This window comes from Equus caballus, chromosome 29, assembly GCF_041296265.1.
Source record: "Equus caballus isolate H_3958 breed thoroughbred chromosome 29, TB-T2T, whole genome shotgun sequence".
NCBI lineage: Eukaryota > Metazoa > Chordata > Mammalia > Perissodactyla > Equidae > Equus > Equus caballus.
This window is the reverse complement of record NC_091712.1, coordinates 24,664,757-24,681,675: the sequence shown is the minus strand read 5'-3', so window position 1 is coordinate 24,681,675 and position 16,919 is coordinate 24,664,757. Positions and strand designations below refer to the sequence as shown.

Here is a 16,919-nt window from a genome sequence, read left to right as displayed (position 1 = left end):
TTTGTAATTTCCAAGTGCTTGTTTCCATATTTATTTAGAAAGAAATTCATTCAAGTAATGAAGCACTTATTAACACAACTTGGCAGCCTTTGTGAGAAAGAAGTCCAAATGAAACACTTCTATTTATAGCGACAGGAAACTATAGTTCAGGAGTTCCAGTAAATTCTCTCTTTCTCATCACTCAATAAGATTGCCCTCCCTGATGCGTTCACCTGGTGTACTGGATGTCATCTTCTACATGCCAGATGATTCTTCTTACTTCAGGCAACACACTCAGTGAGAAGCACACCTGCTTGGTTTTGTAGGTGGTTCTGAGGAATCACAGGGCCAAACTCTCCAATCTTATAAAGCCACCCTGTAATTTTAGAAAATAGGTACACTCATCTATGCTTTCTCTCATTCTAACTGACCTTCCGAGTGTTGGTTCTTAGTTTACTGAAATCTTCCTTTGTATATGAAGATTTTCAGTTTACCTGTCTTACAAAAAAGGCAAAGGGTTAAGATGATATAGCTGGGAAATAGTCATTTTTGCTTAGAGATTTTATCGTAATATATTGTTAGTGCATTTCATACATGTTTAGACTCTCTCCTTAACTGCAGTAAATAGAATATTAAATTAGAAAATATAAACCTTTTAGTATTAGTTATGATTATAGAGTTTTGTGTAATTCTCCAATAGCAGTTGATAGGATTATTTTTGTGGGTTTTTTACCCCTCAAAATAAAGAGAAAACTCATGTGGACTTCAGTTAATCGCCCCTCCCTTACAACCACTTCAATAATCCTTAAAGGTCATTCCCACCCCTAATTTACTACTAGTGGAACAGAACGCTCAATACTTGTGAATACATAATTTAGGAGATTTGGCTGCCTACCCTGGCCTAGCTCCATTTTCTTAGCTTTCATATATATATGAAATTATATATATATATATAATTATGGCTAAGATTTATTATAGCAAAAGATACTATGCAGGGACAGCAGGAAAAAGATACACGCAAACAAAAGCTGGAGAAGTCACACACAGGCCTCCTGGTCCTTCTTTTCTGCTAGCATAGCATAGGATGCAATTTTCTCCTGTGAGCTAGCCCCACTCGAGGAAGCCACTGAGTCCAGGTGGGCTCCAGAATTCATAAACGTGCAGACTCCAATCTCCTATAGGAAAAAACCAATTGGGATGACAGTACAGCTCTCTCAGGCCAGAAGGAAGTGGCATAACATTTTTCAAGTGCTAAAAGAATCAACTTTGTATTCTCTATCTGGTAAAACTATCCTTCAGCCGTGAAGAGGGGAAATAAAGATCCTTCAGCAATGAAAAGGGGAAATAAAGACATTCTCAGGGAAAGGAAAACAAAGTATTTATTGCTAGCAGGCCCAGCCTTACAGATTGGCTAACTAAAGGAAGTTCTTCAAACAAAAAGAAAATAGTGAAAGAATCTAGAAAGATCAGGAAGAAAGAAGAAACAACAAACAAGAGCTGAAATATGGGTATATAAAATAGACTATCCATTTCCCTATGAGTTTTATGAATCATATTTGATGATTGAACCAAAAATTATAACACCATCTGATACTCAAGAAAATGATATTTAAAGGGGGAGAAGGTAAATGGAACTCAATGGATGTGAGGTTTCCACACTTCACTCAAAGTGGCAAAATGTGGATACCAGTAGACTGTGATAAGCTATGTATTTATATTATAATACCTACCATAACCACTACAAACCAATACAAAGAGCTACACTCAAAACCAGTATAAATAAATCAAGATGGGAAACTAAAAAATGTTCAAGTAACCCATAGGAAGACAAGAAAAGAAAAACAGAGGGCTAAGAACCACTCAAAAGGGAGAGACTGGCAGAGTGGATTAAAAAGTCATGATCTAACTGTATACTGTTTAAAGAAACTCACTTCAAATTCATTGATATAGGTAGATCGAAAGTGAAAGGATGGAAAAATATACTACTTAAATATTAATCTAAAAAAAGCAAAAGTGGCTTTTTCAATATGTAATAAAGTAGACTTCAGAGCAAAGAAAATATCTAGAGACAAAGAGGGACAACATTACATATGACAAAGTGGATCAATCCATGAGGAAGTCATAATGATCTAATGTATGTTAGATGCACCAAACAAGACAGCCTCAAAATACAAGAGGCAAAAGCTGATAGAGCAGAAAAGAGAAATAGACAAATATAAAATTACGCTTGAGGACTTCAGCACTCTCCTCTGAGCAACTCATAGAACCATGTGATCTAAAGTCATCAGCAATTTAAAATATGTGAAATCCTACAGGATATGGTCTCTGACCAAAATAGAATCAAACTATAAATTAATAACAGAAAGATGACAAGAAAATCTCTAAATATTTTGAAATTGAAGGACACACTTCTGAAGAATCTATTGGACAAAAGGAAATCTCAAAGGACATTTAAAAATACAGAGACCTGAATGAAAATACAACATATCAAATTTTGTGGGATACAGCGAAAGCTGTGCTGAAGGAGAATTTATTTCACTAATGTAATAGAAAGAAAGAGAGGCTTTAAATCAATAATCTAAGCTCTTACCTCAAGAAACTAGAAAAAGAAGAGCAAAATAAACCCAATAGAAGCAGAGGGAAGAAAATGAAAAGGAGCAGAAATCAATGAAATTGAAAACAGAAAAACAATAGAGGAGGTCAATGAAATCAAAAGCTGATTCCTTAAAACATCGATAACATTGATAAACTTCTAGCAAGACTGACAATAGAGAGGGAAGACATAAATATCAATAGCAGAAATGAAGAGGGAATTATCATCACAAACCCTACACACATTAAAGGATAATAATATGAGCACCTTAATTCAGTAACTTAGATGAAATAGACCAAGTCATCAAAAACTGCAGACAATCAAAACTCACCAAAGATGAAATAGATGACCTAAATTGTCCTATAACCATTAAAGAAATTGAGTTTATAAAACCTTTCTAAAATAGAAATCTGACCCAGATGGTTCCATTAGTGAATTCCACCAAACATTTCAATAATTAACACCAACTCAAAACAATCTTTTCCAGAAAATAGAAGAGAATGTTTCCCAGCTCACGTTATGATACCAGCATTATCCTAATGACAGTACCAGACAAGGACGTTATAAGAAAATTACAGCTCAATATTCCTCATGAACATAATGCAAAAATTCTTTCTGAAATATTAGCAAATCAAATCCAGCAATATATAAAGAGAATGACTCATCCAAGAATATCTTATCCCAGGAATGCAAGGTTAGTTCAATATTTGAAAATCAATCAGGGTAATCCACCATATTAACAATGTAAAGAAGAAAAACCACCCAATCATATTAATTAATGCAGAAAAATCATATGACAAAATTCAACATTCTATTCATGATAAAAAATAAAACTGTCAGCAAAATAGGAATATAAGGGAATTGCCTCAACCTGATCAAAGCCATCCACAAAAAAATCTACTGATTACATTGTACTTAACTGTGGAAGGCTGCAAAGATCATGAACAAGACAAGGATAACTGTTCTTATCACTCCTATTCAACATCATATTGGAAGTCCTACACATTGCAATAGGGCAATTTTAAAAATATATACAGAGTGGAAAATGAGGGGGAAAAAACTGTTCCTATTTTCAGACAACATGACTTTCTAAATAGACAATCCTTAAGGAATCCACTTAAAAAAAAAAAAACCCTCCTGGAACCCTGGAACTAATAGGTGAGTTTAGCAACATGTCAGAATATAACGCCAACACATAAAAATCAATCATATTTCTATATGTTAGCAAAAAAAGAAAAAATTTTTTGAAAACCAAAAAATTTTGAAAACCATTTTTCTTTTTTTTGGTGAGGAAGATTAGCCCTGAGCTAACATCTGTTGCCAATCTTCCTCTTTTTGCTTGAAGAAGATTGTTGCTGAGCTAACATGTGTCCAATCTGCCTCTATTTCCTATGTGGGATGCCACCACAGCATGGCTTGATGAGCAGTGTGTAGGTCTGCAGCCGGGATCCAAACCTGCAAACCCCGGGCTGCCGAAGTAGAGCATGCAAACTTAATCACTATGCCACCAGGCTGGCCCCATGAATATCATTTTTAATAGTCCTAAAAAACTAAATGTGAAATAAGAATGAGAGTGAAACAAAACATGTATAGGACTTATATATTGAGAACTATAAAACATAAAGGAAATCAAAGAATCACTAAATAAGTGAGGAGATATACTGTGTTTGTGTATTGGAAAACTCAACATAGTAAAAATGTCAGTTTTGCCCAAATTGATCTATAGATTTGATAGAATTCTATCAAAATTCCAGCAGGATTTTTTGTAGCTATAGACATGCTGATTCTAAAACTTTTATGGAAAAGTAAATAAATTATAATAGCCAAAATAATTTTGAAAAAGAAGAATAAAGTTGAGAGAATTACTCTACCTGATTTTATGACTTACTATAAAGCTACAGTAACCAAGATAGTATGGTGGCGGTAAAGGGATAGACAGAGGCATGAACGAACAGAATGGAGTCCAACAATAGATGGCACAGACATGTCCAATATATTTTTTAACTGAAATTTTTATGAGATAATTCACATGGTGTTGTAAGAAATATGAACCCTCCCATGAACCCTTTACCCAGTTTCCCCCAATGAAAACATTTTCAATATCGTAACCAGGATGTTGATTGATACAATCCAATGATTTTTAAAAATTATTTTATTGAGGTCTTATTGGCTTATAACATTATGTAAATTTCAGGTGTACATTATTATCAGTTTCTGAATAGATTGCGTCCTGTTCACCACTGATTGCCTAATTTTTTTCCGTCACCACACACACATGCCCCTTTACCCCGTTCTCTCTCTTCCCACCCCCTTCCCCTCTGATAACCACTAATCCGTTCTGCTTATCCATGTGTTTGTTTATCTTCCACACATAAGTGAAATCACACATGTTTGTCTTTCTCTGTCTGGCTTATTTCACTTAGCCTCATATCTTCAAGGTCCATCCATGTTGTCATAAGTGGCACGATTTTGTCTTTTTCTATGGCTGAGTAGTACTCCTACAATCCAATGATTTTATTCAGGTTCTCCCCAGTTTTACTTCTATGGATGTGTGTGTATGAATTTAGTTCTATACAATTTTATCACACATGTAGGTTCATGTATCTATGACTACAACTAAGATAATGAACAGTCCCATCACCATAAGGATCCTTCATGTCTAATTACTCCAGCACCATTTGTTGAAAAGGCTGTACTGCTACTATTGAATTGCTTTTGTACCTTTGTCAAAAATCAGTTAAGCATATTTGTGTGAGTCTATTTCTGGGTTCTCTGTTCTGTTACATTAATCTGTCTATCCCTCTACCAGCACTCTGTCTGGATTGCTGTCACTATATGGTAAAACTTGATATCGAGTAGAGTTTTTCTTTCCACTTTATCCTTCTTTGTCAAGATTGTTTTAGCTATTCCAGGGCCTTTGCTTTTCCTTATAAGTTTTAGAATAAGATTTTTTACGTCTACAAAGAAATTTGCTTGAATTTTGATAGGAGTTACATGAAACCTAGAGATCATCTTAGGGAGAATTGATATCTTTAATATGTTGTATCTTTAAATCTATGAACCCAGTATGTCTCATTATTTAGGGCTTCTTTGATTGCTTTCAATAGCATTTTTTAATATTTAGCTCACAGACCCTGTGCAAGTTTTGTAAAGTTTATACCTACGGATTTAATTTTCTTGGAGCAATTGTAAGTGCTCCAAAAGTTTTTTTGGTTTCCACATATTCATTGTTACTATATAGAAACATAATTGATTTTTGAGTGTGGATCTTATATCTTGAGACCTTGATGAACTCACTTGTTAGTTCTAGGAGTATTCTTGGTAGGTTCCTTGGGATTTTCTACATAGACAATCATGTCATCTGCTTTGTCTTTAGTTTTCAGTAATTTGAATTTGATGTGTCTGGGAGTGGATTTCTTTGGGTTTACCTTATTGACATTCACTGAAATTCTTGACTATGTAGATTTATGTCTTTAACCAAATTGAGGAAGCCATGTCAGCCCTAATTTATTCAATATTTTTTCTACTGCGTCCTTTCTCCTCTTCTTCTAAGTCTTTGATGACACCAATATTAGATGTTTTTTTTTTTTATTGCATCACAAGTCCCAAAGACTCTGTCAAATGCTTTTTCAATCTTTCATTCTTTGTATTGTTCTTATTGGATAATTTTGTAAATCTCTCTTCAAGTTCATGGATTCTTTCCTCTGTTATCTCCATTCTCCTATTAAACCCATTCATGGAGTTGTGGGGTTTTTTTTTAAGTTTTGGTTATTGTATTTTTCGGTTCCAAAATTCCATTTTTATATATTCTATTTCTTTCTAAGACTTTCTAACTACTTATTTCAACAGTGTTTGACCTTACTTATTGAAGTATTTTACATTTGTGTGATCTTGGCATTGATGTCTATTGATTGTCTTTTCTCATATGAATTGAAGCTTTCCTCGTTCTTCATATGCTGAGTAATTATATTATATTATGTTATGAGTCCAGCAAGTCTTATTTTTGGGTCTTAGATACATTCTAAGAAGAATGTTCCTTTTGTGTGTGTGTTTTAGCAGGCAATTGATCCAGCTGGTTTCAGTCTTCAAATTCTAGCCATTGTTCTGTGGGTCATCATTCCACTGTCAGTCCAGTTTTCAAAGGCTTTGCAGTGCTATTTGGAGCAGTCCTGCATATGTGCCAGCTAGCGTCCAGTTGGGGACTTGGGTGGTTGGCTAACCAATAGTTCCATCCTCAAAAATCTGTTTAGGTGTGCTGTTTAGGGTTAGAACCATGCATGTGCAGTTCAGGGGGAAGCCTAGGAATTCATAAACAATTTCATGATCTTGCTCTCCTGAGCTCCTCACTCTCCATGACCTCCCTTGTTTTTTCTGGTTCTTTGAGGTCTCCTTTTTGGTCCTTAAGCCAGAAAACTTGATTTACCCTGCCCTGATACACTCTTGCCATGACTGCACTTGTATCTACAGCCAAAACACCAGGAAGACTAAGAAGTATAAAGTGGTTTTGGGTTCTTAAGAGACCCCGATGTCACCACTGCCAGCACTGTCTGAGTATTCCTTAGGAACTGGGGCACAAGAGAATAAAGAAAAATAAGAAAAACCAGAAGACAAAAACAGAGCTTTCTTCCATTCTCTGTCTTCCCTGTTTCTCAAGAGCGTTTCTCCTTGAGCTCTCTCTCTTTCTGTACCGATGCCCACTTCTAGATTTTGGGCTATGTTTAGTTCAGCTTGGAGAATACTGGAGGAAAATAAAAAGATAAACTCACCATCTATTCAACAGTAATTCACATCTGGGTCTTCTCTGATGTTCCTGCTACTATTTGCTTTTCAGAGTCTTTAAACAGCTGTTGCATGCATCCTGTCCGGGTTTTATGACTGCGTTCAACAGGAGAGACAGGGTGAAGTGTGCTGACTCCATGTTACCTGGAGGGAGAACCCGTGTCATTGTTTTTGTGCAACTCATTAATTAATAATGGAACCAGTAGGACATTAATACTGGTTCAAAGAACATTTGAGGAGTTAGGCATTTATATCCAGTTTAATTAATAAGTGTTAGAAAAAGATTGCTGAGTGCATAAAAGACTGGTTAACATCCTACAGGACAATAGACCATAACCTTTGGGAGTATCTTTTCCATTGGATAGAAATAATTTGTATCTCTACTAAATAAAAATTTACATGTTAACTAGTAACTTCTCTAAGTCTGAAACTTTTAATTAATACTATCTTTACTGCTTACTAAGTACATTTCATTTTTCTTAAGTACAGAACTAATTGCATTTCCCTAGATAAACTTTGGTTAAGTATTTGCCCTTGCATGACATAGAAATTCTGTGTCATCCTTATTTTGTTTGTGTTTTTCCATGGTTTGGATAATTTTTCTTAAAAATAGTGATCCACATTCTTCTTGTAGAAGGTCCCAACTGAAGCAAGAGATGAGATAAGACTGGCTTAGACTTCCTGAGGAGGCAACCTATTTTTTTACAATTCAGTAAATATTTATTACATACCTACCATATGCCAGACATCTTGCTAAGCAATTGTGCAGAAGACGGATGCATGACTTTCATAATATATATCAATCATGTAATGTTATCTTTAAAATTAATTTCTTCTGCATAAATAGAGACTATGAAACTTTATTGTCGTCATTGAGAATTTGAGAACTATATGTGATGTGGTTGTTGAGGTAGAAAATATTCTATTTCTGTCATACGCTTCAGATTAACTCAGAGCACAGTTAGTATTTATTCATTTTGTGATTTTGATTGCTATTGTTTACTCTCAAAGGAAAGGCAGAGGAAAAAAAGAAGAGGAAAAAGTGAAGGAGGAAGAAGAAGTGTTGGCAGTACCCAAATTGCCTGGAGAAGGGAACTATGATAAAGAGTGGTACCCTCCAGCTGATTCTGACTTCTGTGTTTATGTGTATGAAGTGACCAAATCAATTCTTCCCATAACCAATATTAAGGAACAGATTGAGGTTCTTGCAAAGTAAGTTGTCTATATATACACATGCATTTTCATTTTCTGAAAAAAAGTTTTTGGTTTAAGTGGTCTGCATGTTTTAGCCAATTTTCGGATAACTACACCATAATAAAATTGAATTTGACAGCACCCTACCTCTGACTCTGAAGGAGAAACACAATGAATTGAAAAAATTCTCAATTACTATTTTAGGTCATATTTCCACCAAGAATCAGAGCTAGGAGCTGGAAATTGCTTAAAGAAAAATGCCTATGTCGTTTTCTCCAGCTAAACCATTCATCCATCAGCGTGATCCTGAAGAAGTTAGTAATGAGTCAAAAGTTTGAAAATTAAATTATTCCTTAGGTATATGGGGTGTTCACAATTTAAAGGAATCTTAGTGTGAATTAGTGTAAACTCACAAATTATTTTCTCATATAAATAACCGTCCCCTGTTTTTATGTTGTCTGACTGATTTTTGTGTATTACATTGCCCTAAAGCGGAAGTGTGAATATTCTAATTGACGGCTGTTTGGGCCGGCTCTGCGCGCCATATAAAGCAGGGAAGTTGCCTTTTCAATTAGAGCGTTTAATGTGATTCCACTAAGAGAAAGCTGAGAACTTGATTTGGTGACTGTAAGGGATTAGAGATCAGTAGAAATAGAGGAGAGGCTTCATGACTGACACCAACCAGTAGGTGAACTCCTGGGGTGTGCAACAGCTGCGGTCTCCATAGGTGCCTGTATCTACTCCAAACAGAAGTGAGTTGCAGTCATCAAACCTGGATGTGACAACTGCAAGAAGCACAGCCGCCAGATCACTGACTTCTTGTCAGCCAAACTGGAAGAGAACATTTTTGGCTACTGAAGTTTTCCTGGTGTCCTTGAGAAGTGATGACTCCAGCAGAATTCTGATGCAGCTCATTTCAACATTTGCCAAATTTCCTCATGCTTTGTTCCTATCAGAAATACTTTTCATCATTTCCAAATAACTGTTGGTTTAACCCGAGCCCACCCCAAGCTAGAGATACAGAGATTTGTGCCGATGCCTTGGGTTCCTAGCATTCCTTACAGTACACCTGGCTAGTGGAACCCTGGGTCAGTTCAGTGGCTTTCTCCCCAACCTCCTCTGTTGTTTTTCACCATTGTCTTCTTCGATTTGTTCCACATACAGCAAGGGGAAATTGTTTCCTTAAAATTTGCAATTCTGCCTATACTCCAAGATTGTAGTAGCCTTAGTTGACAGAGGATTTTTGCAGATGTGTTTACTGACTTCTTCAGTGACGTCTATAGTATTAGGAGAAACCCACAGGCAAAGTAGACCACATGCATCCCGCCTCTCCACCTAACTGTTACTTAGTGCTCCTTTTACCTCTTCCTCTCTCCTCTAACTTCAGTGTTAGCCAAATACCCTGTCTTTCTCTAAATTAAAAAAAAAAATTTTAAGAAAAAATAATTATAAAGCTTGAAGATATTTGTGAATCTAATGGGAAAATTCCTCTATGTTTGTGTTCTCTGAGTTTAAATTCCTTAAAAGAAGGATCATATGTTAGTATAATGTCTTGGATTTCAGATTGAAACATTTAAAACTACTTTTAAAGAGTAAGAAAATGTTAAAACTGCATACATACTGATACAAATTTACTGTGATATTGATTTGTATCTTGTTACAGATATTGGGAGAATTAGCATTCATTTCTTTCTTCGTGTTGAATGAAATTGTTAGAATTTCAGTTTATATATGATAGTTTGAATACAATAAGTGTAACATTAACCTACGTATAGTAAGTATATTTTTAAAAGTAAAGCAAACAATAAAAATCAGAAGGATTATAGTTTTTACACATATAATTATACATATAGTTACTCTCAAAGCATCCCAAATGAGATCTTAAACTCGACTGATTTGATCTCAATGCAATTGACACAGGTATGTGGCAGAAAAAATGGGCGGTAAAATTCCGAAAGAGAAACTCCACGATTTCGGCTGGGAGCTTCACATAAGTGAACTAAAATATCAACTTAAATCTAATGTTGTACCAATTGGACAGATCAAAAAAGGAACCTTCTACCATCGAGCCTTGCTTTTCAAGGTATTTCAGATATTTTGCCTCATTTGCCATTAGGTAAAAATGTTTTGTCTGTATCATAATGGAGTGAGCCAGTTGCTAACATTTAACCAGACACTAGTAATCCTATCATTTAGATTTACTTATATTTGAGATACATATGTATGTGTATATAGATACATACACACACACATACATACATACATATTCACCAGACTATTGGAAGCGTATTCATTCAGCATTTATCATACACCTACTATAGGCCAGGGCCTCTTCTAGGATCTGGGAATCTATAGTTACCAAGGTGACAGTCCCTGCATGCAGACTTGTGGGTTCCAAGGTGATGTCAAGGAAAGTTTCTGGGGAGGAATTGGCACGTGGCCTGAGTATGAGAGACTACATAGGATTTCAGCAGGTAAAGAAGAAAGATGAGAGTATTCTAAACCAAGCAAACATTTTATACAAAATTACAGGTGTAGAGTCAATGGTCCATTTGAGGAATGTAGAGTAGCTTGTCTGAAGAAAGGAGAAGGGGTTGATTGGGGCTAAAAGACCAGATCACAAAGCACTGTGTGAGTTTGCACTTGATCCTAAAATCTGTGGGTAGCCACTGGATATTGTTAAGGGGAAAGTGGTAACATGGTTTTGAGAGACTGTTCAGGCAGCAGAATGAGGAATCAATTAGAGCAGGGGCCAGGCTGGAAATGGGAAGACCAATCGGAAGGTCAATGGAGCAAGAAGTATGGGTGACCTATGCTAAAACCATGGTCGTGAGCGTGTGAAAGAGGGGGTGAATTTAGAGGGAGATTTAGGAGATGAAACTGAAAGGAGCTGGTGACCGCCTGGGTGTGGTGTATGATTGCACGAGAAGAGTAAAATTATTTTCAGACTGTGGTCAGGGCAATTGGTAATGATGGCATTATTCACCAAGATGGCGGACACCAGAGAAGGCTCAGGTTTGAGAGAAGATTATCTCTTTGTTCTTGTTGTTCCATTATACCCAATGTCTGGAATAGAATAGGAATTGGAAGAATGGTTTGAGTGTATAAAACTCCTACCCTCTCCCAGATACCTATAAATCTCATTGCATCTACTTATATCTTGCCTCCAGTCTCAAGCTAATTCTATTTATAATCCAAGTGCCAGTCTTTCCTATTTCTCTGGATTTCTTGCTCTATCAATTCTTCTTTCCTGTCTCAAATCTCCTTCTCTCTATTAGCTGTTTCTCCTTTAAAATCTAAACTTAAGTCTACAATATTGAAAGAGAAAATATAAATCTTTCTCGTAATATCTACAAATACTCCTATAGCTCCTAGTACCATGACCACCATCATTTTGAGCTATGAATGAGGCACTTGAACATAATTGTGAAGGGTCTCAAAAATGCCAAAAGTTGAAATGACTACCCTTATTTTAAAGACAAGAAAACTGTTACTTAGAGAAGGAATTTACCCAAGGCCAACCAGAGATACAGCTGGAATGTGAACCCTTGCCTATCTGAATCAAGACTTACCATACTGTAGGGCCAGCCCTGTGGCAGAGTGGTTAAGTTCACGCAGTTCGCTTCAGGGGCCCAGGGTTCCGCCAGTTCGGATCCTGGGCACGGACCTAGCACTGCTCATCAGGCCATGCTAAGGTGGCGTTCCACGTAGCAACAACCAGAAGGAACCACAACTAGAATATACAACTATGTACTGGGGGGCTTTGGGGAGAAGAAAAAGAAGAAGAAAGAAAAGATTGGCAACAGATGTTAGCTCAGGTGCCAATCTTTTTTTTAAAAAAAAAACTTACCACACCACTTCTATCTGTAGATAATTCTCATTCCTGGTCAAAATTCTGAGTGATCTCAGTTCCTTGTCCCTCTCTGGCACACCTCATTTTTCTTCTCAGCTCCCTGCAGTCTGGCCTTTACTCCCTCAGTAAGGAGCATAGTGATCTATTGTCTGTCTTACTTGATATGTCAAAGAATTTGTCATTGGTCCTTCTCTTTCTTTGACACCACTCTATTCAGTAACTTTGTCCTCTCTTTCCACTTCATCTCAGTCTCCTTTGGACACCTCTTTTCCTCCACCCCTCTCTCTTAAATGTTGGGATGCCTCAAGGTTCTGACCCGGACTCTTCTCTTTTCTCCCTTTATGTACTTCATATGGTGACGTCATCCTCTCACGTGGCGTTAAATACCACCAAAATGCCTAAGGTTTCCAGATCCTTTCCTCTGTCCCACCAACCTCTCCTGATCCCAGATCTATGTATCTGTTTACCCTGTAGCCGGCTGCACTTGAGTGTCTCATAGATGCTGTATTCATCTGCTGGGGCTGCCGTAACAAAACACCGTACACTGAATGGCTTAAACAATAAACGCTTCTCACACTGCTGGAGGCTGAGAAGTCCATGATCGAGGTGCCATCAGAGCCAGCGTCTGGTGAGGGCCCACTTCCTAGTTCACAGTGGCCACTTTCTTACTGTAGCCTCACATGTGGAGGGAGAGGGCGCTCTGGTCCCTTCCTCCTCTTACAAGGGCATTAATCCCACAGTGAGGGCTCCACCCTCATGACCTCATCTAAACCTAATAACTCCTTAAGGACCTGCCCCACACTGGGAATTACCATCACATTAAGGATTAGGGCTTCAACATACGAATTTGGGGAAGACACAAACATCCAGGACACAGCATTATGCCAAAATGAATTCCTTACTCTCACCCCTCAGCTGAGTCATGCAATTAATTACGAGTTCTTGCCCACCACTGAAATCCTGAACACCAATACTCACTGATAGAACCTCTTATCCTTCCACCTCCTAAATTGTTCACTCCCCCTACATATACTCTTCATCTCCACCATTTTCTTCCAGGTTTTTGGCTCTTGTTTAGCAGCCTAGATAATTCGTCCACAGACCTTAGAATTGGCTCACTCATTTCCCTCATTTTCTTGCCGCATCCTTCCACCCCTTTGCCTTACCAGCCACCCTGCACCAATCCAGTTGGCCTGCCCCTTTCCATGATGATACTCAGGCTGCAGAACATGACAGTGGGGAATGCCCCAGCTGATTCAGGGTGTCCAATGAGGGTGCGCATGCGTGTTGCCTGGTCACCCTTTTCCAGCTCCAGTCTCAGGCTTTTCCTCCTCAGCAGCTGTGCCCCACATCTGCCCTTCTTCCTCAGCCTTTTCATCTCCCCCTCTTCCTCCAAGCAGATGACCTTGTTTCCCGCTTCACAAAGGAAATAGAGACTTTCAGATGGAAACTCATTCAACTTAGTTGGAGGCAGTATCACCCTGAGGTTAAGAACTCAGACTCTGAGAGTCCCTGGCTTTCCCATTAGGTCATCACTTACTGGGACGTTGGGAAAAGTATCTGACCTCAGTTTTACTCTCTATAAAATGTGGAATACAATAGCATCTATTCCACAGGTTGCTTTGATGATTTAAAGTGCCTTGATGTAGAATAAGAGATCGGTAATTATTACTTTGGAAAACATCATATAATTAGATGTTTAGCTTTGTCTCTCTGCCCCACTAGACTATGCGTGCCATACGCTCAGATACTGCTGTGTTAGAATTGACTGCTTACCAGGCAGTCTCAGGCTAGATAGAACAGGAGGCCCTAAAAATGACAGTCAGGTCTTAATCATCTTGGTCCACTCAAGACTACCTGGTACCGTCATTACATAGTAAGTAATTGATAAATTACATTCATAAATAAATACATGGGTTGTTAAAACAACACAGTCCTTGCCTTCTTGTAGTAGGAACATTAGTTGTGTACTTGCCCTGGGCCAGCATTCACGGCTGTCAGCACTTGACACGTATTAATTCTCTTCATCTTTAAAACCACCCTACAAGGAAGGTAGGTATACTGTTCTTAGCCTGGTTTCACAGAGGAAAAGAGGGAAACACAGAGAGGCTGAATCATTTGCTTGAGGTGACAACAACTAGTATGTGGCTGAGCCAAAATTCAAACCCGGGCAGTCTGAGGCAGCTCTCTTATCCACTATGATATGGCTAAGAAGTTTCTAGATTATTTTAAAGGCACTTTTTTAGTAACCTCAAAATCAGGACAAATTGAAGAGACAGCTTCTAAGGAAGCTAAGCAACCCCTGAGGAGGTGGCAGGAGGCAGCACCAGGACAGACACTCACGGTCCTGCTCCTCTTGCGCCCCATCACCCATCTCCATCACACAGAATAAACCGGCTAGAGACACGTCCCCACCAATCTTATCCCTCTATGCAATCCCACCGCATATCACACCCAAAGAGCAGCCCAGAAACAGGGGAAGATTGATAGATGTACCAGCGCTGAAAGCCCGCGGAATAGCTTTTCTGCAATGACATCATCAATCTTGTGCTGATACAATGCAGCGTAACTGCCTGGAAAATGTCACTTCCCAGCAGGGCCTACACAGAGATTTTGAGTGCACAGAATCTTGAGGAACAAGGGAACTTATCACATCTTATTGGCTCCTATGACAACATTTCGCATTTTTTCAGCCTCCTTTCTAAGCATGTCTTCGCAAGAGTTGTATATTTCACCTTCAGCCAAGGTGGGTCTTACAACTGAGGATTTTCCTCCAACCCCCTCCCTCTTCACTCTTGGTTGATCTCGTGTTTTCTCCCACAGGCTCTGGCTGATAAAATTGGCATCGGCTGCTCTCTGGTTCGCGGGGAGTATGGCAGAGCTTGGAATGAAGTTAAGCTGATGAATGAATCTCGTAAGGGAGCGATTGGGGGTCTGCCTCCTCCCGAGGTATACATAGTTGACCTCATGTTCCATCCAGGAGGACTGATGAAGTTGAGAAGTAGAGACGCAGATCTGTATAGATTTCTTTAAACCATCAAATGAACACAAAAAGGGTTCAAGCCAGAAATTCATTATATGCATTTTCTACGGAGTTCACCAATTGATTTTGTTTCTTTAAATAGAAGTATTAGAAATGCTCTCTCTGTGTAGAAATGAGGAGAATTGGATCAAACTTGGTTGTGCTTCTGATTCCGGGCTTTTGGGAAGAGTTCAGTCTGATTAGATCATATTATGGGCACTGTCCCTCATGGAAAGCCTATTATTGTCAAAATTAGTCCAACCCACTATTTCCTAAGGGGCATCTCTGCCTGTTGGGAATCATGTGGAAAAGCATCCAGCTGCTATTCTCAAGACAACACCATGGCCTCATGACTGTCATTCTTCATACCCAGAATGCTTCAGGAACACTTGGTTAAATAAATTCCATGTTTTTTTATTGTCTTCAGTCACTTTGTCCCACTTTCATAAAGTAAGATTATTGATAGTTTGATTATTATAGCTCTATTTTAGTATTATAAATTCTTTCTACAAATTTTTTGTTCGCATTTCTTAAAACTTATGATTAAGTAGGCTATTTAATATACTTCACTGAACTAAAAATATTTCTAAAAGTGATTTCTATAAACTGTCTTTGTCTTGTCTGTGTTGACTTGGAAATATGCCTTCAATTCAAAACAATTCTGATTTGCTTCTACACATTTTAATGCTGGGTCACAAACTATTATTTTAAATTTATATCACTTAAAAATTCTTCTTTTCTAGAAAATTTTGAAATATAGAAATAGAGTAAAGCTTTACTCAGGAATTGCGTTTTCGATATTGAGCACAAAATGGGAGAGACATGCATTTCAAATGGTAAGAGAAATAAAAACAAGTAATATGATGAATCTCATCAAGTATTTATTTCCTCGTCAGGCTGTAAGTCTAAAATTTACTTGTGTAATCATTTTACTAGAAGGTTTTTAAAAGTGAGTTTGATTTTAGAAATTAAGGCTAAGATTATTCTGTATGTAATTTCAAAGAATGTACAATTCTTTATTTCAAAATAAAGTTCTTTATATCAGACGGTGTGGTAATTATTTATCTTGCAATTTCATGAATTAGAGCATGGATTATACGATATAAACCCATCTAAGCATTTTCAAGTCTGTTTTGATCCAGAAAGCATTTAAAGTGGATTACAAAGATGTAGAAGATGTAGCAAGATAAAAATAAATGAAAAAAGGTATAACTGTAGGAAAGAAAGTTCAACAAGGCCAAGAATAAGCTTAGAATTCAAATGCCTCCATGAAAATCCTGTCTATTTGTTAGAGGTGGGTGAAAACTTGACTCTAAGCAACACAGTAGTCAACGCAGAGAGAAATGCTATCAGTTACATGGTTTACAAGAGAGTCCACTAGATAAAAGCACAAAGCAGTTTCTCAGGAGGAACAAAGACCAAGGGAATTCCTCTCTGGGAGCTTCATACAGATGACAAATGTAACATACAAAATAACACCTTTGAAAAACAACTCCCTA

The 16,919-nt window shown here is 37.6% G+C and overlaps 1 protein-coding gene across 8 annotated transcripts in view; it reads left to right on the top strand.

The window, feature by feature from the left end:
* Window positions 1–16,464, top strand: part of ARMC3 (armadillo repeat containing 3) — a 92,143-nt gene extending 75,679 nt beyond the window's left edge. For 6 of the 8 annotated variants that reach the window (XM_023632259.2, XM_023632258.2, XM_023632260.2 and 3 more), the window contains 3 exons: window positions 8,363–8,563; window positions 10,466–10,628; window positions 15,222–16,464. In XM_023632259.2, coding sequence (XP_023488027.2) covers window positions 8,363–8,563; window positions 10,466–10,628; window positions 15,222–15,431 — 574 coding nt within the window. In that variant the 3' untranslated portion in view covers window positions 15,432–16,464. The remainder of the gene's footprint in view (window positions 1–8,362; window positions 8,564–10,465; window positions 10,629–15,221) is intronic. The other 2 variants (XM_070255426.1, XM_023632264.2) reach the window with 1 other exon arrangement.
* The last annotated feature ends 455 nt before the right edge of the window (window positions 16,465–16,919 follow it).